The 26,637-nt window shown below is 33.1% G+C and overlaps 3 protein-coding genes, 1 long non-coding RNA gene and 1 pseudogene across 4 annotated transcripts in view; 4 read left to right on the top strand and 1 right to left on the bottom strand.

Annotated features, from left to right (window-relative positions):
* Positions 1-4,577, top strand: part of LOC116111933 — a 30,011-nt gene extending 25,434 nt beyond the window's left edge. The window contains exons 2-3 of the long non-coding RNA XR_004125150.1: positions 2,046-2,152; positions 4,521-4,577. This is a non-coding gene — a long non-coding RNA (uncharacterized LOC116111933). The remainder of the gene's footprint in view (positions 1-2,045; positions 2,153-4,520) is intronic.
* Positions 275-792, bottom strand: LOC116111932. Its single transcript, XM_031398090.1, has 2 exons — positions 687-792; positions 275-614 (listed from the first exon to the last, which is right to left on the bottom strand). The coding sequence occupies exons 1-2, from the start codon at positions 775-777 to the stop codon at positions 277-279; spliced, it is 429 nt and encodes a 142-aa protein (XP_031253950.1). The 5' UTR covers positions 778-792; the 3' UTR covers positions 275-276.
* A 4,708-nt stretch (positions 4,578-9,285) lies between the features above and the next one.
* LOC116111937 (caffeic acid 3-O-methyltransferase 1-like) lies at positions 9,286-10,961 on the top strand. The gene is made up of 4 exons (XM_031398097.1): positions 9,286-9,641; positions 9,732-10,048; positions 10,487-10,551; positions 10,662-10,961. Exons 1-4 carry the CDS (start codon positions 9,295-9,297, stop codon positions 10,959-10,961), a joined length of 1,029 nt encoding a protein of 342 aa, XP_031253957.1. The 5' UTR covers positions 9,286-9,294.
* A 5,971-nt stretch (positions 10,962-16,932) lies between these two features.
* On the top strand, positions 16,933-17,304 carry LOC116111918 (caffeic acid 3-O-methyltransferase-like). The gene has a single exon (XM_031398076.1). It carries the CDS (start codon positions 16,933-16,935, stop codon positions 17,302-17,304), a length of 372 nt encoding a protein of 123 aa, XP_031253936.1.
* Positions 17,305-21,334: 4,030 nt separating this feature from the next.
* LOC116111916 lies at positions 21,335-22,283 on the top strand (annotated as a pseudogene).
* The last annotated feature ends 4,354 nt before the right edge of the window (positions 22,284-26,637 follow it).

Genomic DNA, 26,637 nt, shown 5'->3' with positions numbered 1-26,637 from the left:
TTTTGGGGTATTTTCGAAATAAATAAAAATTTTAGGGACTAACGACTTTTAGGGGAATTTTTGTAATATATTAAAATTTGAGGGATCAATATATAATTTTTTAAAAATAAAATTGTCGTTGATGTCATCGATCTAACCGGTTGGACCAGTTGACCCGTGACCCGGACAACAAAACGAGTTGCCCTCTGATCTGGGTTTTAAAACAATGGTGACGATACGGTTAATGAACAATCAAGTCAAGATTTGACTATTCAAGAAATTCTAATTTCTCTCTTTTTATTTTTTAGTCTTACAGTAGTATGCAAAATCCTTGCAATTATTAAAAAAGGAATCGTAAGCACCAAAGTGTCGTTTTCCCTCGAGAAACTCAGTTGCAATTCTGATAACTTCATGGGGTGAATTACAAGCGCAGCTATATTGATAAATATATAGCTCACTCTCACTTAGGAAACAATCAAGGCAAGTTTTGATGATTCCATCATCAGTGTCCGGATTGTAGCCACATTTTTGGCATGGAGAAGATGAATTACCTTTCTTTGCAGGTACTTTCTTTCCAGGTGCTTTGTCTGCAGGTGCCATGAGATGAATTACCATGTCGCCGCCCACATATATTCCTGTATATATAATTACAAAATACATCAACAAATTATAGAAACTCAAAAGAATAGTGAATGAAAACTACTTACCGTGATGATAGTAGAGACCTCCCAGCCTTGGACCACAGACATGATCACTCGGTTTCAACTTAGACCGAGTAGTGCTTTGTTTATTTCCCATCTAATTTCTCTATTTCAAATTNAAAAAAAAAAAAAAAAAAAAAAAAAAAAAACAGAAACCACGACAAACTTGAAAAAGAAAACAAAAGTAAAAGGAATAAAACCCTAAACCTGTCAGTAGAATCGATTCAGAAAGACAGGAATAAGGTGAAGCTGGCTGAGGTTGCTTAAGATCTGAGGCTCTGTTTTACGTATTGTCTTTGTTCTTTGGTTTAGGATGCTGAGTGTGGCTGTGCAGTGTGCGGTGCATATGCAGAATATCAAACTGGAGAATTTGTCAATTTGAGAGTGAGAGAGATGAGTTTGAGACAAGCTGGGACTTGAGTACTTGACTAGGGCATAAAGGATTTGCCGATTTGGGGCTTTTGCCTTTGAAAATTGAATTATTGAAAATCTGCCATTTTTTTTTTTATTAAAACCGGTTACCTTAAAGCAAATAACCGATACCCGAACCGAAAATTCAGGTATCACATTATAACTACCCGAAACCGACCCGAATTTTCGGGTATCCGATTTTCCGGATTCGGTTCGGTTCGGTTACCGTGTTTGATTCAGTTAGCGGTTTTTTTTGCACAGCCCTATCATAATCCACAATTTTTCGTTTGGAATTACATCGGCTCTGGGATGAACTCTAGGTATGGTTGCTGCACTTACTCCCTTGCCTGTTATTGGCGTTCCTGTGCGGTCTTTGCATTGATTCACTCTTATCAATTGTGCAGGTAGTCTGTTTATTTAACTCTTACTATTATATTTATAGGAGACGTAATGCTCAGAATATTCATTCTCCTATGGTCTTAAATGTTTATGAAATTAATCTATTGGCACCCAAAATTCATGTATGATATATCTAAGAGGTACCCTTTTGGTTTGTCGGTCTCTTTTCTTATAAGCATTTTTGCAATAGCCAGGGGCTAATTACATTGTAGTCTTTTGGATATTTTTAGTGAAATCACTATTCATTAAGTTTATTTTCTTGACTCATGTAAGCTCTAGAAACATCATGACGCTATTATGTTAGGCCAAATTTATTGGATCTATAACTTTCACGGTACTAGAGAATATTTAAATGACAGAATGACATAAAAACTATTTAAATCCTGTTGGTGTAACCATGATGACTTCCCTTGCACAAAAGTAACGTCCAATTGTATAGCCTGCTATACCAATATTGCTTGTATCAATTTCTTCAAGATGGAAAGTTATATGTTATATTAGTGGTTTCAGAATTTTTTTTCCCTCGTACTGATAAATTCTAATTTGATTATTCAGATGCGTGGGGATGTCCCAGTTGCAACAGTCGCAATAAATAATGCAACAAATGCGGGTTTGTTAGCAGTAAGGATGTTGGGGGTTGGCAATGCTGATCTACTGGGAAGGTGGGTTCCTCTCTCCTTATGGTTATATATAATGTTCTGAAAACCGGACCAGACAATGACCCGTTCAAGGGTCCGGTTTTCGGTTTGACCGATTGGATCGGTCGATTGGACCGTAATTTATAAAAAAAATTTAGTCCCTAAAGGTTTGAAATTCATCAAAAACACCCCTATAATACTCCCTTAAGGTTTAAAATCTATCTAAAACACCCTTGTCAAGCGAAGATTCTGGTGAGTGGTGGCGGTAGCGACGATCGACGGCCAATCGAAGCTGGAATCTTGGGGCTTTTGATGTGTAGGTGTCGACAACTCTGATGGTGGTGCCAGGGAGTTCCATCGGCGTCGGAAATCGCCAGAATCAACAAAAGAAGTTTGACGGTCGCGTGAAGTTCAGGTGGACCGCGAGCAACGATGACTGGATGACGGCCACTGAAAATGGTTGGGTTTTGTAGTGGAGATGCTATCAAGTCTAATGGCGGTGATTTCTCCCTCTATCGGTGCCAGAATTCGGTGGGATTCAACTGCGATTAGGGGTGAGCACGGGTAGCGGGTAGAACCGGAACCGGGGGTAAGAACCGAAACCGGAACCGGAACCTACCCAGAACCTGCACTGTGCGGGTAGGTTCCGGTTCCAATTTTTTGGAACCGCTACTGTGCGGTTCCGGTTCCGGTTCTTACCCCCGGAGGAAGAGGAACCGGAACCTGTAAAAAAGGTACCCTGTTTGGAACCTATAGGGGGTACCCTGTTTGGAACCTGTTTAGAACCTGTTTTGGAACCTGTTTTGGAACCTGTTTGGAACCTGTTTGGAACCTATATTGAAACCTGTTTTTGGAACCTGTTTAGAACCTATTTTGGAACCTGGACTATAATGAAATATTTGTGAAATGTAAATAATGGGGGAGTTTCTATTATTTTACATATAAAAAAATTTAAAATAGAAAAAGTTAAATTTTTAGAATAACCTAATTAAATAAATATACGAATACAATTATACTTATTACATATAAATTACACCATATTAAAAGCTTTAATATATTATAATACATTAATATTAAAGTTTTGATCAATTAAGTGAATAATTGGAATTATGATCCAATTAAAAGTGTTTTACATTTTTAATGTTATTAAAAGAATTATTTTTGAATAAAATAGTATATTTGATTGAGTAATAATATATTTAGTTATTTACTTCAATTATCAAGTTCTAAGTATATCTATAATAAATTAGTAATTAATTAATTATATATGATAAATTGATAAACATTAATAAATTTAATTACTAGTTAAATATCATACTTAATCAATTATAACATTACATTATAGTTAAATGATTACTTAATTAATTATAATTTTATAACATTACTTAATTGATTTATAGTATAATTAATTATAGCATTACATTAATTGATTACTTTATTGACTTTATTATAACATTAGTGCAAACTTAATTAAATGATTAAAAATTTAATTAATTATAATATTACATTAAAAATTTATAGTATGATTATTTAATAGTTAATTCACTATAACATTACTTATAGTATAATTATATAATTAATTATAACATTACATAATTAAATAATTACTTAATTGATTATGAGTTATAATATTATGTTTTAAACATTAGTAATTACTATTGCTACATAAACATTAGCACAATACTTAATTAAATGATAAGAAATTATTAATTATAACATTACCTTATAAACATTTCATTAAAACATTAATATAACATTACATTATAGTTAAATAATTACTCAATTAAATTATAATATTATTATATTACATTATATATTAATCACTTACTTAATTATAGCATTACATAGTTAAATGATACATTTACATAATAGTTATGAATTTATAACATTATATTATAAACATTAGTAATTTACTAATTTACTATATATTACATTACTATTAAACGATTAAAATTTATTATTATAACATTACCTTATTTTTAATTTATATATTTATAATATAATTACTTAATCAATTATAACATTCTATTATAAACATTAGTATATTAATCAAATGATTTGAAATTTAATTAATTATAATATTAAATTATAGATTTATAGTATGATTATTTAATTCATTATAACATTACATTATACTATTATAGTCTGCGATTGGACCGCGATTCGGCACTATTCCAGCGGTCCAACCACGGTCCAATCCGGTTTAAATGCAATTAACGGTTTTTGAAGTATTCCGGACCAAAAATGTTGTCAGTCACTGATCGAACCGGTCTGACCGGACGGTCCTGTCCGGTTTTCAGAACCTTGGTTATATAGATAATTCATGAAAATAGTAATTTAAATGATTTTCCTTTGCTCCTGCTTTTTGATGTTTTGAAAAAAAATTGTGCAGAATGAGCCAGTACTTGAAAGACATCAAGAACGATGTCTTGACAAAAACTGAGAAGCAGCAAGATGGTTGGGAGTCTTATTTGAATCATTAACTATGTTAATGCTTTTATGGAGAGGTGTTTTTTGTTTTTTGCCTGAAAACTTGGGTCTACTAATAAGTATAAAAATCGGTTACAACATTTGTCGGATTACAGAATCAATAAAGATTAACTCACAATCTAATCTTATATACTTTCTCTCATAAACTTGACATGACAGTTAACAATTGATCAGTTCACAATTGAACATGTGGGACTCATAGCGAGTAGACGAGACTCATTTGCGAGTTGCACTTCGGGATTGCGTGAGAAAGTTTGTGAGATTGGATTGTAAGTATAGTATTACTCTTATAGAATAAATTGACAACTCTAACAGGATTGAAATGTAGCAAAGATCATTGTAGGGAAAAAGGTTGAGGGAATAGGTAGCCTTTTTGTCTGTGATTTTGTTGCTATAAGGTGGGTTTAATGGATAAATTAAAATCGGTTTTTCTTGTACTGGTTTGATTAACTATTTAATTTGGGCATGCATCTTATTTATATTAGCAAAAATATTACGTTTACAATCTTTTCTTATAAATTTTCTCTCACAATCTTGACCATTTCAACTTGACTGTCCGTTATTGGTCAGCTTGCAAATAGATAGGTGAAATCCATGACGAATAGGCGGGACTCATTTACGAACTCTCACGTCGGGATTGTGAGAAAAAGTTTGTGAGAAGAGGTTGTGAGTGTAGTATTACTCCTATATTAGAGGTAATCTCATGTGAAATTATCAAAACCTCTTTTCAACCTTTTCTTTTTAGTTAATTTCGGTAGCTACTTAGTTTTGCAATTTGTTATAAGATTAAGAAATTAATTTTGGGGATATACTTAGTCAATACCTCACGGTCCTCACACCTTCCTCTCAATTCTTTGTTCGAAAGAATAGTGTGATGAACCCAGCTTATCTGACGTAGCAGTATTCCACAGTCACCCAACTATGCTGCAATGTCGGTATGCACTCAAACTAAGGCTTTAATTTATGAAAAATGATACGGTCACCGAAAAAGGGATACCGAATTCATGCACCGATAGACGTGGCATCATCATGATTATTGATTAGTTATGAATTTTGTTTTTAAAAAAAGCGGATAATGTCACGTTTGTTCGGTGCATGAATTTGATATACTTTTTCAGTAATTGTAGCATTGTTTTTAATTTATTTTTCACTTCAGATTTAAATTCATCCACATTAAAATTAGGGATTAGTACTTTTTAAACCTTGAAACTTGGATTATACAGTGTTAAGTCACTATCCCACTTATAAAAGCTTAAGCTAGTAAGTGAAGACTCAACATTATATTAGTTTAATTATAATCAACTTGGTTTGTAGTCGGATGACAAGATCTTAAGTTATCCAGAAAACTTATAAAAAAAAAAAGAAAAACTACAAAACTTAAAATTAACTGGTTTTTATAAGAGGGTCGAATAAATCATTATTATTAAGTGTTTGTCTCTTTAACAAATTTCATATGTACGAAAATTATTGTTTGAACTATACAAAATAAAACATAAGCGTTCTCAAGAGATATTAATTATAGGCATACAAATAGAATAAATTATGGTTGTCAAATCGCGTATTGTATTATGTATCGAAAACCTAATTTTTTAAATCGTGTATCGCGTATTGTAGGATACATCTTTTTCATAATTTTTTTTTCTAAAAATTAATATCATCCCCAAGATTAATTAACGAATTTTGTGGTATTATTGACTTTAAATTATGGTATTACATAATCAAAATTAATCACAAAATTAAGTATCTATATAATTTCCTCTCAACCATTGATATCATTTCCAATATCAATGTCAACATCTATATTTCTACTCATGTTATTATTATCATGTAAAATGGACAACATATATTCCTTTTCACTTTCTCCATACAAAATGGGTAAATTTGGGTGGGTTTCAGTGAACTGGGTTGGGTGACCTGGATCTAACCCGAAAACTTTTTTGGGCCTTCGACCAAAATTAATAAAGTCGTATCGATATTTTTAAAGATACAAACCGATATGTATTGTATGGTATGATACATATCAACGTATCGAAAGGTTTAAGATACACACATCATCTGATACGTATCGTTAAAGACCCGTATCGAATTGTTTTGTAAAATACATATCATATATTGTAGGATACTAATAACCATGGAATAAACACACATCAAGAAGTAAAATGAATTGGACATTTAAGAGAAGAAGCTAAATTTTACAATTTCCTAATTTCTTGATCATAAAAATCCAAATCTAATTTCTTATTTCTAGATCATTCTGACATCAACATCGAAAGTGTTGAATAGTTTCCCCAATCTTTATTGTTATGAAAATTCATAATCAATTCTATGCCTAATCACATGCACAAATAACACAGATAACACACGTAATACCAAATCAAAACCACAACCAACTCAAGAACATCAAATATATCGTGGTTCACCTTTCCACAAAGGAAAGATTACATCTACGTTAAGCTCTAGGAATTTTGGGGCTCACTACACTAGGAATAAAACGTTATTACAGATTACAGATAATAGATAACTCTCACTGATTTTACCCAAATATCAATCAAGAAACCCACTCACACAAACCTGAAAAATTCCTAGAGATGACTTGACCTAGTCTCTCTAAACCTGAAGGAACAACCTGCCTTCACCCAAGATTACACAGATTTGTAACTCACACAAGATTGAAAACAAACTCTCAACACAAAGGGCAAAACAGATCTGTCGCGCAAAAGAGAAGAAGCAAAAAATCACTGTTCTATGTAAAGACTCTCCCTTTATATAGTTTGACCTCATGAGCTAATCCTGGCCGCTGGATTTGCTTTATTTCAGTGGCTGAGATTTGATCTTATTTGCAGTGAAACAACAATGTATTGATTAGTGATATTGTGCAGAAACGTTACCGTTTTGTGCTTCATATATCAACATTTATTAATTACAAACTGCTACATTATGACTTTGTTAACAATAGTGTTGTTTATTGTTTTGACTCTTATGCTTTAGTCATTTAGAAAGAATGTGTTAGCCTGTTAGGTGGACGAGCATTTATTTGAGACAACATTATTTCAATTTTGTAATATATTCTTTTATATTAATGTTAAAGTCTTCTATTTAGATTAGTCCTTACGGTGAGTTAATAGACATGAGGCACTAAATTCAATATTGTCAATAAAAATCCCAGTACCAATGTTGATTTTCTACGGATTTTTATTTTTTTCTCCTTCTAGTTCTTCATATTCTTTTTTTATCATATCCCCAAAATCTTGGGAGTTGAAAAAACCTACATTTGATCGCTCCACTATTTGTAATATTCTCCTTCAAATAACTATTTGTAATATTCTCCTTCAAATATTGGTATTTGACATAGAAAATATGAAAATAAAGTTGAAAGAATATTTGATGGGTAATCTGGATTTGATACCACAAATATTGGAACTTGATTTAGAAATTATATATGAACACAAAGTAGGGACAATATTTGATGTCATAATTTGAGTGGGGATCATCAGCCTCCAATGTAGATCCGCCCATGTGTGACTTTGATACCATTTGTAAGAAGATTTTTTGATATTAGCTACAGAAGAGAATTAACATTTAAAATTTAAGAAATAACAATCTTATTGATTGAGAATAGACTACAAGAATTTTCTCAATGATTCTTTTATAAAATTTTTCCTAAATCTAGTAAGACTAAAACTTTTATCTTAGTTCTAGTCTAATCGGACAATTGTGTTCGAATATTTCAGTTATAAGAACAAAAAAATAAAAATATCTTTTAGGGTTAGGATTACAAATTTCTTGAATGAAGGCTTTTATACAAAAGAGGAACAGTAAGAAATTTTAGAGCATCAAAAGACATATTATAACAAAATTTAACGACCCCCATTATAAGACATTGAGAGAAGAACCTAAATTTTAATATTTCCTAATTTCTTGAACATCAATCCAAATCAATCGAACTTTTTTTTTTTAAATAATAATTTCTCAAATCAGTATGAAATTGAAGGTGTTAAATAGTTTCTCCAATCTCTATTACAATGATGATTTTTCTACGAGTTTTTTTGTTTTTAATCATTAGGGAGGAGTGTTTTAATTGGATGAGTATTTTGTTTCGAGTGAAAATATTATTTTATATGAACTATTAAATTCATGTATTCAAATAACTGCCTGTCATGAGTTAAAAGGTGGGAAATTTAATCTCAATAAAAGTCCCAGGATTGGACTAACATTAATGTTGATTTTTCTACAGCTTTCAGCTTCTTTTTTTTATATTTTTTTCTTTTGGTTTTAAGCCATTAGGGTTAGGGAGATGTTTTTGTCGGACAAGTGACATTTTATTTTATATGAACATTAAAGTCTTGTATTTAAGTCTTGTATTTAGAAAGTAAAAATAAATTTATTATTTTGGTCATTGATGTTGAACAATGCTCATTTTTCTATGGATTTTTTGTTTTAGTCATTGATGTTGAATAATTGTGACACATTGTTGACGCCACGTTTTTATAATTGATTGCAATGAGGGGGGTAAGTGATCACTATAAAAGTCTAACTATCATGCTGATTGAACTACAAATAAATCTTTGTAATCTTAAAATAACAGCATATTAGAAGATAGAAAGATGGGTTCTCTGGATAACAAACAACAACAGTCCATTAACAACACAGGGAATGAAGATTGCTTGAATGCCTTTATGTTCAGCAACTTAATCGCGTTCCCTATTGTCCTCAAAGCCGCCATTGAGCTGAATTTATTTGCAATAATGGCTAAAGCAGGCCCTGGTGCTCATATTTCCGCCTCTGAAATAGCGTCTCAGCTACCTACTAACAACCCATCCGCAGCTTCAATGCTTGATCGCATGCTGCGGTTGTTGGCTAGCCATTCCATGCTTAAGTGCTCTTTGCGCACGCTTGAAGATGGTAGAGTTGAAAAGCTTTACGCTCTCACACCTTCCTCTCAACTTTTTGTCAGCAACGATGATGAATTGAGCTTATCAGACGTATCGATCCTTTCCTATCACCCAGCTCTGATGGAAGCTCGGTATGCAGTGGAACTTCAATACGCAAAAACGTCTTCAACTTCAACACCTAATGTTGTATTTATTTTAACTTGGTTTTTGTGTTTGTATAGGTTTCGCTTGAAGGATGCAATTCTTGAAGAAACTGACGGTGATTTGTTCAAGAAAGTTCATGGTCTGACTTTGTTCGAGTACATGAACAATGATCCAACTTTCAACAATATTTTCAACAGAGCAATGGTCGGTCTGTCTCAGTTTGTGATGAAGGGGATTCTAGAGGTATACAGAGGATACGAAGGGCTTTCATCATTGGTTGATGTTGGTGGTGGAATTGGGAAATGCCTACACATGATCACCTCCAAGTACCCTCATATTAAGGGCATTAATTATGATTTGCCTCATGTCATACAAAGCGCACCATCTTATCCTGGTATTAATTTGTTGTATATACTTATATTCTCAGATACTTAAATTAATAATCTTTTTTATAAAAAAATTTATAAATGATTTTTATTTAAATTAATATAATAATAAAAAGCATTAGAAATAAACCAAAAAAAGAAAACTGGCCAGCGGAGTCGCCACTCTGGTGGCCGATTGCCGTTGTTGCCGCCAATGACGAATGGAGCAACAACCACTGAGATCATCGTTTGACAATCTAAGGAATGGTGTTGCCAGTTTGGTCAAAGGCAGCAACAAGCCCAAAAAGATTCAGTAGAACTTCTCCGACACCATTAGTTAGATTGTTGACTGGAATTCTCAACGGTATCAACAGTGTCAACACCTAAGCAAAACAAACACCTTGAAACTTTTACGTAAAGTCTTAATCTCTATATAATTTTTAAAGCTTGATACCACTTGTACACAGGTATCGAACATGTTGGAGGAGATATGTTTTCAAACGTCCCAACAGCAGATACAATTACGTTAAAGGTTTGTTTGGAAATAAACTTCTCTTCCGTAAGATCTGATATATATATTGAACATTTCAGTGGCTAATTAGTTGGCTTAATTTGTTCTCTTGTCCTCTCTCCTCTTTACAGAATATACTTCATGACTGGAGTGATGAAAACTGCATTAAAATTTTAAGGAACTGTTACACAGCTTTGCCAAGTGATGGGAAACTTATCATTTTAAGCGCAGTATTGCCAGAAGAACCTGACTCAAGCAAGTACTCTATGTATGTTTCTAGAGCTGACAACCTTATGTTAATGCATACTCCAGCTGGGAAAGAGAGGACAGAAAAAGAACATGAAACCTTGTGCAGAAAAGCTGGATTTTCCAACTTTCAACTTGTATGTTCTTTTCAGGGTATTCATGCAATCATAGAATGTTATAAGTAAGGGCGTATGATCTATCTGCGAGAGTATTTTCTCTGTCAAAATAGAAAATAAAAATCATGAATCTATTTTTGATGTATCTGCGAGAATGTTTTCTTTCTATCAAAATAAAATAATGAATTTATATATCAACAATTTCCTTAATTACTTACTATCTTTTGCTCCTAGTGTTAATAATTGATAAGCTAATACTTTGAATATAAAATATATTTTTTTGTCTTTTATGCAAGAGAATTAAAACAGAATGAAATATCATTATATAGTATGTTATAAAACAAAGGCAAAGAAGATCAAACAATAACACAAAAATATCCGCCTTGAACAGTCGGTCGTGCGATTGGAGGTGGTGGGAATGGTGAGTGAAGATGACAAATGAAGGTTTGGGCTTTGTAGTGGGGATTTTGTGGGTTTTCTTGGAAGTGATTTTGAATGATGGGATTAGCTGGCAAACAGCAAAAACAGCCGACTGCGATGCTGCTAATGTTGCCATCTCTTGCTAACATGCATAGTCCCTTTTCTTTTCTCTTCTTCTTCTTTGGCGGCTAAAATGTTTGTTGAACTTTTTACTCTTACTTATAATAGACTTTTAATCATCTTACCCTTCTTTATAACAAAAATTACTAACAAAATTATGCTTTAAATACTAAAGTGGTATTTTAAAAATCTGAAGGTGAAAAAACGTGATTAAAGTTTTTTTTAGTTTGTTTGTTTGTTTGTTTGCTGGGAAAACGTTGTTAACTCTATTATTAAGTTTTTAATAGATTTGACTAATGTTACGCCACTGATGAAGTTTGTGCATATCTGACCTAGTCATTCGGAACTCTACAATTAATAATCAGATAAGTTTCCAGTGGTTGCCCCTTGTTAGTAGTATTTCACGTGATAATGTAAAATAATATTTTTACTAATTCATGCATTCGTACTAATGTGTTATGTGTCTGGGTGACTGAAAATTAAAGTAATTAAAATAAATTGTATTGGATTTATAATAAAATAAGCATATTTGTTTACTTCAATTAAAATAATAATAATAAGCTTCTAACTCTCAATAAATTACAAGTATTTGATTAGAAGTTCAAAAATCAAAACGAAAGTCTTGACCAACTTCACCAAGATAAGAAGCTCTGTTAAATCATAAATGTTCATTAATTAATGTAATTAAAAACTAGAGCCGTGCTGAATAGGGTCAGAGGCAGGGAATTTATTTTTAGGGGTCCACATGTAATGTTCAACAAATAATTTGTTCAAATATAGAAAATAAATTTAGGAAGTCACCTTTTTTTTTTTTTTTTTTTTTTTTTTTTTTTTTTTTTTTTTTTTAATTAGGGGCTTAGTGTCAAATTCAACGAACGAGAAGGTTAAAAAAATCAATATTTAAAAATGAAAAGACATGTCTTTTGTATAAATTAAAACTTTGTTGGTTGGGTGGCCTTCGTATAGCTCCGTCATACTTGTGTAACCCTACAATGCTTGAAAAACACTTATAAAAGCTTCAATTAATTTTTGAGAATATGAAAATAATAACTTTATTTAAAATCTCGTTTTCTTCGAGAAGTTAAAAATAATGGTTTTTGGTTATGTAATTGAATCTGAATCCTTGTTGTTTCTATTTTAAAAAAGTATTTGATAAAGGTTTATTTAAAGAAAACTTAAAAAAATAAAAAAAAAAAAATCAATGGTTGATTTTCTAAAACAAAAAGTCCTCTAAGTAATTTTTTTATATATGAAATATATTTTAGTAGATCTGGGTAGGGACTGGTCCTTACCGGGCTTGGGTTTGAGCCTGATTGGGACAAGTCACTCATGGGCTTGGATCGGTCCTAGGCCCATGAGAAATTTTGGGACCTGGACCGATCCTGGTCCTACAGGCCTGAAAAATTATTTTTCACCCCCTAATTTTTTTTTTTATATTTACAAAAAAATTATGTAGGGGGGTCTATGTAATTTTTAGGGGCTTGGAAAATTTTTCTACCCCTGAGAGATTAGTAAATTTTTAATTAATTTTAAAAAATAATAAAATAATAAATAAATTAATGGTTAATTATAATTAATAATTATTTATAAATATGGGGATTTACATTTAAACTTTAAAGAGATAATTTAATTAATTAATTTTAACATAAATGTAATATTCACACAATCACACTTTAGATATAAACAATTAAATAAATTTGTTTTTATTAAATTATTCATCATCGACAATATTTATATCATTCAAATATGTGTTCATAAAGAGTTCGACATCTTCAGGGTGCTGCTGTAGTCTTCTCTCTGCATGAGTCCAATCCCCGTAAACACGTTATCACTTCAATCATCTCATTGGTTAAAGAGTATCTTCTGTCTTCAACAATTCGGCCACTCATTGAGAATGCTGACTCGGATGCAATTGTAGAAACTAGCACAGATAAAATGTCACGTGCCATTTGGGCTACAATGGGGAATCGACTTTGATGTTGTTTCCACCATTGAAGCACATCAATCTCATGTTTCTCATTCTTCATCATGTAGGACATGTCCATTTGTAGATAACGATTCAACTTATTTGGTCTACGTATATACTAGCTGGAGTTGCTACTTCCGTCGCCATGTTCCATATACGTCCACATGCTTGATTCTTGATAGTTGTCTTCATCAGGGTCATCTCTGCTTGACGTTCTAGTTCCATTGTACCTGCTCTGATATAAAGGAAAAAGGCTTTCCAATTTTTGCTTAAAGTTAATCAAATAATACGTATAATCATATCCTAAATGTTGGCCTATCTCAGTAATTATATAATTAACTACTTGTAATTTAAACCTAGGATCTACAACAAGGCCTAATCCATATAAGAATGAAATATTTAACCAATATTTCTCGTATTTTTTTATATCTTTGAAACAATTTCCATTAAAACGTCATTATATATATATATTTAGCAAAAGTTTTAGAAATTTGAAGTAAAATATCTAACACTAAATTAGTAGTAGGATAATAAATACCACTTAATGTATTAATGGATTCATAAAAAACTTTAAGAAATGAATAAAAAAGTTCACAAACCACCCAATTATCATAGCTGACAACTTCCTGCGGATTCTTTTGGTTGATGAAATCTATAATTTGTTTTGCGGTTGACAAAGCTTTTTCCAACATCAAGTAGGTGGAGTTCCAATGGATAGGCATGTCCATACATAACTTCAAAGGTCGAACCGATGGATCCTCTTGTTTATACTATTTGATGTACTCTTGCCATCTTTTATTGCTACTGCCGAAGATGAATCCGATAGCCACGCGCACCCTCTCAATCTTTGAATTTATAGCTTTTAAACCTACTTTAATTAACAATCAAATTGATGATGTGGCAAACACATCTCTGGTGAAAAAATTTACCTTTACCACATGGATCCAATCTCTTTTCAAATAAAGAGATAGCCGCGGTGTTAGTAGTTGCATTATCTAGCGTTAGCATTACAACTCTATCAACTAATACATATTCTTGTAAAATTTCAAGTATTGTAAAATAAATAGTGTCAGCATTATGTGCAGTATATAATGGTCTAAAACCTATCAATTTTTATTGTAAACCCCAACCATGATCTAAGTAATTTATTGTAATAGTTAAAAAATCTGTTTTTGATCTATAAGCCCATATGTCCGAAGTAAGTGTAATAGATATATTCCTAAAATTTTGAAATTCGTTTTTAAGTTGAATATTTATTTGGTTATAAAGTTTTAGTATGTCTCTTCTACTTGTACTTTTACTAATAGAGGTATATGCTGGACAAAATACAGTTTTAATCAAGTGAATAAAAAAATGATTTTCAGATAAAGAAAGGGGAGAGTCCGTAGCAACCATGTATTTTGCTATTTCTTCTCGTGCTTAGAGTGCATTGTATTACCATGTTGATAGAGTTGAGAATTGTGGATTAAAATTAAGTTGAGTTTGAATTTGCTTACCTAGTCTAGTTGAAGATGAACCGGACAGTTGCATTATTTGGGGTGCTTCTTCTCCAAATGTCGTGGCATCGTCAAAGCCTCCTTCTCAGTGTCGATAACGGTTCCATAGAAATTACATACCCCACACAATTCTTCCACCTCCCCATTCGCCTTTACCCGTTTTAATTTGGTGAAGTGTCGCTATACATCGGACACAACCCTCTTTAACTGTCAGGGGGGTTAGGTTGTGGAGTTGTAGCTCGCTTGTGTTTGGTTGCACCCCGTCTCAGCTGAATGTGGTTGTTGTCGTTGAATTGCAGCTGTTGTCTCTGAAAATGGTGAAAATGGATCGAACCCTTCCATTTCTTCAATTGATGGAATGTAGAACTTATTTGACCCTTCAATTATGAATTTATGATAAAATAATAAATAATTAAAATTAAAAAAATTAAATAATAATATGAATAAGAGATAATATTGAAAACTAGAAAAAATTGAATAATATAAATAAATTATAAATATAAATATAAATTGAATCGAAGAAAATATGAATGAGAATTGGAACGCCAAGGGTTGGGGGGGGGGGGGGTGTTTGTTGTTTTTGTAAAATATCAATTTAACCCTTAATATTTTTGTCAATTTCAAAACATTCAAAGGGTTTTTAGATATTTGACATAAGACTTTTCAAAATTAAGCAAAAAGGTTTGGTCCCAGGCCCGGGCCTTGGAGGAGGGCCCGATCAAAAGACTAGGCCCTACAAGGACCGATCCTAGGACCATTCCTTTGGGCTGAGTTTTTAGGACCAATCCCAAATGCCCAGGTCTATATTTTATGATATCCTTTTCACTTACTTTTACAAATATCGATACAATAGTTTCAAAGGACATCCAAGTGGGTCCTAAATCTCTTGCTAAATTAATTAATGAATATTGTAATAGAAAATGGAAAAAACTTCCCACGTTTGGAATGATTTGTGTTAAAAACTCTTTTATTTTCCACACATTTAGACCAAATGACATATTCCCACCCAGGTTTAGCAAAATCCCAAGTTATATCTCTGATTGCATTTATTTCAGATTCTCATTTTTAAAGTAATGTCATTTTTTTTAATAGATTCTTGACTTTTTACTATAATGTGGCGCACGTTAGCATGCTAAAGTACGCCAGTGATTTCTTTGACAAAAGATGGGCTCATGTTAGCAAAAACGGATTCACATTAGCAGCGTCCAAGCCGATGGTTGTTGGCTTTTTTTGATTGATTTCGAAGTCAAAAATCACTTATGAGTTCACCCATGGACTCCCCACAATCTCCTATACAAAACTCATACCTTCACTTGTTGACCTCGTTTACCATTTCCAACCACCTCCAACAATCACTAATGGTGTTAGTTTAAGGGTGAAAATTTGAAATAAATATAACTAGAGGTATCAACTTGAGATTTCGCTAAAGCTCGGGTGAGAATATGTCGTTTACTCCACACATTTATTATAAAAAGTAATTTATGTGATTCCTACGCAATTAGGTCATCATAATTGACTGGTTTTTTTTTTTTTTTTTTTTTTTTTTTTTTTTTTTTTTAATAATTTGCAAAGTTGACTAGATTTTCTTAGACATGATTTTTTTGTACATCATACAAATGCTGATTAAAATATAAAAATAAATGTTATGATTATAATTACTGGTGTAATATATGTTGAGTCTTCACAAACCATCTTTCAAGAAAATGGGAAAAAAAAAAAAAAGTTTGATGTGAGAGGACTTAATAATAATCTTGAAATTTAGAGGTTACTCAAGCTTAAATGGCCTGGATGGTAACTTACTACCCTTTTAATTGGATGGTAACTTACTACCCTTTTAATTGGATGGCAACTTAACAATAATCTTGAAATTACTTTAGCGTTGATTTAAAGGTTATTTAAGCTTAGGCGGGATGACAACTTACTATCGTTTTAGGTGGATAGCAGCTTAACAATAATCTTGGAATTAGCGCCTACTTAAGGGTTACACTCATCTAAATTTATTCTGCAACTGCAGATAAAATATAACAAAAGATAGAAGATGGGCTCTATAGATAACAAAGAAACATTGTCCATTAACAAAGCAAATGAAGTATTTGTTGATGCCATGCTCTTCTACAACTCAATTGTGTTCCCCATGGTCCTCAAAGCAGCCATCGAGCTGAATTTGTTTAAAATAATTGCTAAAGCAGACCCTGGTGCTCACATTTCAGCCTCTAAGGTAGCGTCTCAACTACCTTCCAATAGCCCATCCACACCTTCAATGCTTGATCGTGTGCTGTATTTCCTGGCTAGCCATTCAATGCTATCCGACTCATTGCGCACCCTCGAAGACAGTAGAATTGAGAAACTTTATGCTCTTACAGCCGCCTCTCAACTCTTTGTCAACAATAATGATGAACTCATGCGCTAATCTGATGTATCGCTCCTTTTTTACCACCTAGCTGCGTGCCAGCTTGGTATGGATCATGATCTTTTTCTTATCTAGAGTTATTACTTGAACAAATAAATGTTGGGAATTGTGATTAATGTTGATATAGAAATTTGCACTGACCAGAGAATTCTGATTGACCCTGCCGGAACCAAAATGGATGTGCACGTGATTTAATAAAAATCAACAATGAAGAAAAAAGAAAGAGCCATAAATAAGAATACAAGATAATTTTTAAAGTGGTTTGGCAAGTTAGAACTTGAGCTTACGTCCACTGTTATCTTATTGCTTTTGAGAGCTTATAAAGAACAATATAATTCCTAGGAAAATTTGCTTAGAAAAATTGCCCAACCCCCCTGAAAACAAGTTATGATGGGTTTATATAGCACTCATTTATATGATAGAGTTGAGATAAGATTCAAATACGTAGTATTAGGAAGTTGCATGATCTTCGGCTACCTTAGTTGGAGTCTAAGTCAATCTGAATATATTCCTTCCAAATTGAGCCAATCTAAATATCTTCTCTCCTAATAGGGAATTATCCTCTCCGGATTAACCGCACAACAATAGGCCCCTAGTTTTTGGAGTGTGTAATTGTGCTTAAAAAACTCATGTCTTTGATCTGGATGGTTGTCGCACTATAGGTTACAGTCTCGAATTGAAGAACTTGAGTTATGCTTGGCGCAATCTAAGAGATCTGAAAGATCTTGAACACGTGATCTCAAGCAAATGAGTTAGCTTATGAGCTTAATCAGGGATCATAAAGAGCTCGATTAGAAAGCATAAAGAGCTCGAGCTGAGAGTGCTAGGAGTTCGATTAAAAAGCGTAAAAAGCTTGATCTGAGAGCATATCTCGATCAGAAAGCATGTAGAGCTTAATGTGAGAGCATAGCTCGATCAGAAAGTAGGGAAAGCTTGATTTGAGAGCATAGCTCAATCAGAGAGCATGGAGAGCTTGATATGAGAGCATTGCTCGATCAAAAAACATGGAGAGCTTGATCTGAGAGTATAGCTCGATCAAAAAGCATGGAGAGCTCGAGAGCTAAAGAGCTAGCTTGAGAGCTCGATAGCTTGGGAGTTAGAGAGCTAGCTTGAGTGCTCAATAGCTTGGGAGCTCAAGAGCTCGATAGCTTGGAAGCTAGAGAGTTAGCTTGAGAGCTTGATAGCTTGGGAGCTAGAAAGCTTGAGAGCTAGCTTGAAAGTTCGATAGCTTGGGAGCTAGAGAGCTCGATAGCTTAGGAGCTAGAGAACTCGATAGCTTAGGAGCTAGAGAGCTAGCTTTAGAGCTCAATAGCGTGGGAGCTCGAGAGCTCTTTCTAATCTGAGAGATCTGAGTGCTTGATCTAAGCGATTTGGTCACTTGATCTGAAGCTGAAGATCAAAGTGCATGATCTAAGCATTCTGACCACGCGGTCTAAGAGCTCTGATTTGGAACATGCTTCAATATTTTGACGATAACTTGAGCTGTAGACCTCGGATTTGGATGATTCTTGACCATCGGAAAGCTAACTCAAAGGGCTACAATTCTTGTGTTTACCGCTTAGCCAGATTCAGACTTTATCCTACTTATATTTTCATATTTGACACGTGATTCTAGAAAAAGAAGCTCGGATGCTGAAGAATGAGACTTGTTGGAAAAACATGGAGAGTTGATGTGAATCAGGCCCTCCTTCTTTTGCCAAAATATTGATACAGAATCTGTACAACCGGAGAATTCTGATTGATTCCGTCGGAACCGGAATGAATGTGCACGTGATTTAATAAAAATCAACAATTGAATAATTAAAGAGAAAATACAAGTAATAATAGTAGGCAATTTTTAAAGTGGTTTGGCAAGTTAAAACTTGAGCCTACGTCCACTGTTTCTCTTGTTGAATAAGAATTACAAATGATGAATCTTTTCCTAGAACAATTGCCCAGCCTCCCTGAAAACAAGTTATGATGGGTTTATATAGCACCCATTTATATGATAGAGTTAAGATAAAATTCAAATACGTAGAATTAGGAAGTTGTATGATCTTTAGCTACCTTAGTTGGAGTTTAAGTCAATCTGAATATCTTTCTTCCAAATTGAGCCAGTCCAAATATCTTCTCTCCTAATAGGAAATTATCCTCTCCAAATTGACCGCACAACAATAGTCCCCTAGTTTTTGGGGTGCGTAATTGCGCTTTAAAAACTCATGTCTTTGATCTGGATGGCTGTTGCACTATAGGCTACAGTCTCTAACTGAAGAACTTGAGTTATGCTTGGTGTGATCTAAGAGATCTAAGAGATCTTGAACACATGATCTCAAGCGAATAAGCAAGCTTATAAGCTTAATCAGGGAGCATAAAGAGCTCGACCTGAGAACATAAAGAGCTTGATCAAAGAGCATAAAGAGCTTGACTTGAGAGCGCGAAGAGTTCGATTAGAAAATGTAGAGAGCTTGATCGGAGACCATAGATCAATAAGAAAGCATGGAGAGCTTGATGTGAGAGCATAGCTCGATCAAAAAGCATAGAGAGCTTGATCTGAAAGCATTGCTTAGAAAGCATGGAGAGCTTCATCTAAGAGCATAGCTTGATCAGAAAGCATGAAGAGCTTGATCTAAGAGCATTGTAAGATCAGAAAGCATGAAGAGCTTGATTTGAGAGCATAGCTCGATCAGAAAGCATGAAGAGCTTGATTTGAGAGCATAGCTCGATCAAAAAGCATGGAGAGCTTGATATGAGAGCATAGCTCGATCAGAAAGCATGGAGAGCTTGATATGAGAGCATAGCTCAATTAGAAAGCATGGAGAGTTTCATCTGAGAGCATAGCTCGATCAGAAAGCATGGAGAGCTTGATCTGAGAGCATAGCTCGATCAGAACGCATGGAGAGCTTGATCTGAGAGCATGGAGAGCTTGATTTGAGAGCATGGAGAGCTTGATCTGAGAGCATAGCTCGATCAGAACGCATGGAGAGCTTAATTTAAGAGTATAGTTCGATCAGAACACATGGAGAGCTTCATTTGAGAGTATAACTCGATTAGAAAGCATGAAGAGCTTGATATGAGAGCATAACTCGATTAAAAAGCATGGAGAACTTCATCTAAGAGCATAGCTCAATCAGAAAGCATGAAAAGCTTAATCTGAGAGCATAACTTGATCAAAAAGCATGGAGAGCTTGATATGAGAAATAGGCTTCAATATCTTGACAATAACTTGAGCCACAGACCTCAGATTCGGATGATTCTTGAACCGTTGGAAAGCTTACTCGAAGATCTACAAATCTTATGTTTTCCATTTTGCCAGACTTATACTTTATAATGCTCAATACTGCTCATCTGTAAGTGGCTTCAATTCCATAGTTTGATTTGGTGACATGGATTGTAGCCACAGCTGAATTTATTTATTTATTTATTATTTTTTTTTTTTTTAGTAGTTGGAAGATGGAAAAGAAACTGCTAGAAAACAGAGAGAGGTCAAAGTGTTCAAGCCCTCCTTCTAGTGCCAAAATGTTGATACATAAATTTACAGCAACCAGAGAATTTTGATTGACCCTGCCAGAACCGGAATAGATGTGTGCGTGATTTAATGAAAATCAGCAATGAATTTAAAAAAAAAATGGTCATACATAAGAACACAAGATAATTTTTAAAGTGGTTTGGCAAGTTAGAACTTGAGCCTATGTCCACTATTATCTTATTGCTTTTGAGAGTTTACAAAGAATAGTATAATTCCTAAGAAAATTTGCTTAAAACACTTGTCCAACCCCCTTAAAAACAAGTTATAATAGGTTTATATAGCACCCATTTACATGATAGAGTTGATATAAGATTCAAATACGTAGAATTAGGAAGTTGCATGATCTTGGGCTACCTTACTTGGAGTTTAAGTCAATCTGAATATCTTCCTTCCAAATTGAGCAAATCTAAATATCTTCTCTTTTAATAAAGAATTATCCTCTCCAGATTGACCGCACAACAACTAAATCAGAATGTTACAAATAAATATATTTGAATCATTGATAAGTGTAAATTCAACCATACCATGAAATTCTTAAAATTTCACGAAAGTTCAAATTATGAGAGGATCCAAATTCATTGGTATATGCATTGAAATGTATTCAAAACCTAATTTCGTAGTTTTTTTTTTTTATTCTTTTTTCTGTTGAGTTATTAATCTCTTGTTTGTATAATGTACAGGTTGAATATGAAGGATGGGATTCTCGAAGGGGTTGGTGATTTGTTCAAGAAAGTTAATGGTATTACCTTGTACGAGTACATGAGCAATGATCCAATTGTGAATGAGGCGCTGGATGGTATTTCCCAATTTCTGATGAAGGGGGTTCTACAGGTATACAGAGGATATGAGGGACTTGCATCATTGGTTGATGTTGGTGTGGTGGAACAGGCAAACGCCTCCACATGATCACCTCTATGTACCCTCACATTAAGGGCATTAATTTTGATTTGCCTCATGTTATACAAAATGCACCAACTTTTCCTGGTATTCATTTCTATACATAGATACACCTAGATACCTAATCAGAGTTGTGTAAAATTTTAAAACACAGTAAAACTTTTGTAAAGGTATCGAACATGTTGGAGGGGATATGTTTTCAAGTGTCCCAAACGCAGACGCAATTATGCTGCAGGTTTGTTTGGAAATTAACTATTATTTCACTAGAATTTGACATTCAACATTCAATGACTTAAATGGTTCACTTTCTCTTTCTTTCATAATTGTTATTATCTCTTTTTTTTTTTTACAGCATGTACTTAATAATTGGAGCAATGAAAACTGCATAAAGCTCCTGAAGAATTGTTACACAGTACCGCCAAAACATGGAAAACTGATTATTATAACTGTAGTAATGCTAGAAGAACCTGTTTCAAACAAGTATTCTACGTATACTTCTAAATTGGACATGACAATGCTTTCACATCTTTCAGCTGGGAAAGAAAGGACAAGAAAAGAATTTGAGAGCTTGTGCTAAAAAGCTGGATTTTCCAACTTTCATGTAGATTTCCAGGGCCTTGAAGCCGTCTTAGAATCTTATAAGGGTGTGTGTGATCAACCTACGAAGGCATTTTCTTTCTTTTGAAATAAAATCAAACACCTCAATGCCGATGGGTAGGTCAGATTGTACTGTGTAAAGCCATTATATAGTACTAAATAATACAGTACAATGTTTGGTGTATCTTTGTATTGTATTAGCTAATAATACAAGGTACAAGTACTTAATCAATATATATATGATGTACTATTTAGTACTCTTAAGTTATCATTTCACCTAAAAATTCAAACTATTAGGTGAAGGCTCAATACGATATTAGTAGGCTCAATAATTCAGCACACTAAGAAACTGTTAAAGTTAGTCGTTTATCTCAACATTATATATGTTTATGAAATTTCATGGCATATATTAGTTATGGTGTTCTGATCTTGAGATTGATTCAATCTCTATTGTCGTATTATGTTATGTATATATTAGCCTTTGGAGTCTCTACTTACGCAAAACCTCATTTACTGGAATTATGTGCAAATTAACAAAACATATACTATTGTTGAACGGAATACAAAACAAAATAACATAGAAGCTTATTCAACAAAATCTGTAAGTCTCTTTCCAAATTAATTACTTATATTTTTTTGAACATCAAACCTGATTTATTCAACTTTTTCTTTTTATTTCTTAAATCATTTTGGCATTGAAGGTATTGAATAGTTTTTCCAATTGCCAAAACTACGGCTTCATTTGGTTGCCAATTAGGAATACTACTTTTAGTATTCCCAAAAAAGTTAAAAAGTAAAATACTCAAAAACTCTAAATATTATTCAACTTTTTTTAAACCCCCCTAAATTTGTTAATTTAATTAAATACCCATAAATATTTTTTTAAAAATTGCAAAAACACCCCAACAATCCACATTTACCAGATTCCGGCTACCACTGCCGGAAAATGGCCGGAATCTGGTAGGATGGAGCACTACCGGCTGAATCTGGCCGGTAGTGCGCTGATCTAGCCTTTTCCGGCCAGATCCACTGTGGATCTAGCTGGAAAAGGCCAGATCTAAGGCCAAAGATCTAGCCATTGACGGCCAGATCTTTAGCCGTAACTAGTCGGTAACGACGGCCAACAAATGGTTGTCGTTGACCATCAATGACAACCGTTTGTTGGCGTCGTTGAATAGCAAATACGGCCAGATCTGGCCGTCAATGGCCAGATCTAGCCGTAGATCTGGCCTTTGCCGGCCAGATCCACCGTGGATCTAGTTGGAAAAGGCCATATCGGTGCACGACCAGCAAGATCCAATCGATCATGCGCCGATACGGCTACTCCGGCCACCCTCTGACGGTGGTGGTCGGCTGTCCGTATTTGAGGGTGGGTTGGGGGTATTTTTGTTAACTTTTAATGTTTTATTATAGAGGATGTTTTGTGAAAAAACAAACATAAGGGGTATTTTATTAATTTATAAATCTTACATCGTAATACCCGCCTAATTCAATTTTTTTTTTAACTTTTTTAAAAAAACCTTTCCCAACAACACAAAATTCTGAATTAAACGGAGCCTACATAATTTCACTTTTGGCTCTAACCTTCCTGACAAGTTCAAAGAATAAATTCTATATATGTTGGCTTCCAGGACCAAACGTGCTCCGAAAACCGTGCAGTAAATCAAGAGCCTATCTCTTATATATGTAATAATTATTCATTCATAGAAATGCCAAAGATTAATTTGGATGCATCTTGAGATGGTACATGAATCTCAAGCTGATATCAAAATGTATATTATGAGTAATTTATAGAATTAATAAATATTTGTTAAATTATTTCTTCTACAGGTTTATCACTTAATAAACCTTTTTTTTTGTAATGTGTTAATAGAAATGAGCATAGAGTTTTTACCCAACTAGTAATTCTAGAGATTCGAAAGATTAATTGAGATATATGTAAATTAACCTGTACAATCTTTGTGGTAAATTTTTTTCTATGAAACGTCTAGTAATAAAAAAAATTTAATCAAAAATATCAACACGATCTTTTAAAGAGATTCAGGCAAGTTATAGCAGTCATTTGACCATGTAACCGAGTCAAAAAGGAATAAATAATGTTCTCTTCTCAAGTTTAGAAAGCAAGTTTTTTATTCCAAATTATGTATCATTATTATATATTAGTAATACATGTAAATCATATGATTATGATCAACGAATATATTATATACTTGAATTGATGTTATTCGAGACTAAAATATAGAACGCTATAGACCATTTGGATAAAATATAGGCGGATGTTAGTTCGATTTTGTTGAATTATATTTATTTAGTTCTTCATAAAAAAAATCTAAAATATTATAAAAATACCGGAATAGTCATACCACAAGCTAATATTTTTATAACACTGACTTAATTTTTTTTTCTTATTATTTTTATATTGCATAGTAATATCAATGGGATTTATTATAAATAAGGGCAATTTAGTAATCTATATAATATATCCACCAATTTATTCCAACCTAACCAAATACATTTCTTTAAACATTATCAACAATCTTCAAAGTAATATATATTTTCATTAATATAACATTCCCAATAATATAACATTCTCCAAACCAAACACACTCTTAGGGGTTAAAGTATCAATTTTAACAAATAAGGGGACCAAAAATACTTAATAAATGAAGGATGTTTGTGTCATTAAGCAAATAAGGGCAACCTTAGGGGTTAAACTATCTATTTTTTATTTATTGGGGGAGTTTGTTAATGAAGGATGTTTGTGTCGATGGCGACTTTTAATTCTGCTGGAAATCGACAAAACCTACAAATTCCACCACCTTCAGGTGTTCATGAGGACATTTTTGCATATCTATATATTTCTTTTCTTCCGCTAAAATGGACACATATATAGTACCTGCATACATTAATTAATTAATTAACTGCAACAGATTATCTGATATAATTTAATTACCTTTAATGCTAATTTATGCAAATAAGGACAAGTATTCATCGTGTGAGAAACCAAACCAATAAGGCTTCGTCTAGAACTTCAACCATTTAAATTTAATTAATTACTAACCACAATTAACCAGTATATATTTGTGGAACTCGGGAATCTTGAGCCAAGGAGAATGCTCTTAAATTGAGTACATAAAGTTCATTACTGGAACTACCAAAAGAGAAGCAGAACCACCAATTAATACATTGTTAAGATGTATCTTGATCTCACGTCCAATCTATTTAAAATATACAAGACTCGGGGAAGAAACTTCAATTTAGTGGCAACACTGGATTTCTAGGTAGTTGAGTTGGGTTGATGAACCAACAGCCTTTAAAGTTGTAAAATTTGAAGAGTATGTATGCTACAGTAATTGCTCTAGAAGTGGGCAACTGTAATTAAAAACCTCAAGAATCTCTTGGGTAATGTTCACAGCTTCTAAACACAGAGATCTGAGACACTTAACCTTTGATAAAAAAATGAGGAATCGGAATCGTTTTGTATTGAATTTGAATCGGATAAAAAAATAATTTCCAGTTAAATGCCGAGAATTAACATTGGCATTTTTTTCTGCTACCTCAGCAACTGTCTATGTGTACCTGTACTTAATATATTACTACTACGCGAAGTTTAAGATGTCAGGCTTCTTCCAGACGAGCTTATGTTTTGTCTTGGCTTAGGAATCCTTCGTGGAAATATCATCTCTCTTGTCCCTGGCCTCCCATTTAACATATGTTTTTCCATACTATCATCCTTATAATTATTTTCTTTCTCTTTTTATTTAATTGTAGAAATGATTTCTTTTTCTGTTAAATGACTTGGTATTCATTTGGATGATTAAGGAAGATATTAATATTCGTTCGATTAGTATAGTAAAGTTATAGAATCTGATCACTCAATTCTACAATGACTATTTGATTCTCCTCATTCACTTCAATTGTAACTTGCAATTCATCGAAATCGGAGGTCCTAATTTTGTAATACTTAAAACAATTAAAAATTTTCTATGACTTCACATCAGTTGTCATGCAGCAATTACATTTACAATTCCATCAATAACAGTTATCTTTGTTGGTTTTAAAACATGATGTTCTATCTGTTTCAAAAGTAGACAATTGAAGCTCTGAATTGAAATCCTAATATTATTAAAACATGAATTAAAATTCTAATATTGTACTACTAAAACATGAATTACGAAATAAGAAATTTTTTTAACTACACCTCTATTAAATTATAATCTCCTCATAAAACAATTCCTTAAAAGTTTATTAGTAACAACTTCCTTGGAGAAGATCAGTGCCTAAGTTGACAACTTCATCAGGTGATTTCGAAACTTATAAGCCTGCAAGAACCA

The sequence above is a fragment of the Pistacia vera genome, unplaced genomic scaffold (assembly GCF_008641045.1).
Source record: "Pistacia vera cultivar Batoury unplaced genomic scaffold, PisVer_v2 Contig654, whole genome shotgun sequence".
Taxonomy (NCBI): domain Eukaryota; kingdom Viridiplantae; phylum Streptophyta; class Magnoliopsida; order Sapindales; family Anacardiaceae; genus Pistacia; species Pistacia vera.
The sequence above is the reverse complement of the archived record's forward strand: the minus strand, read 5'-3'. Positions and strand labels throughout refer to the sequence as shown.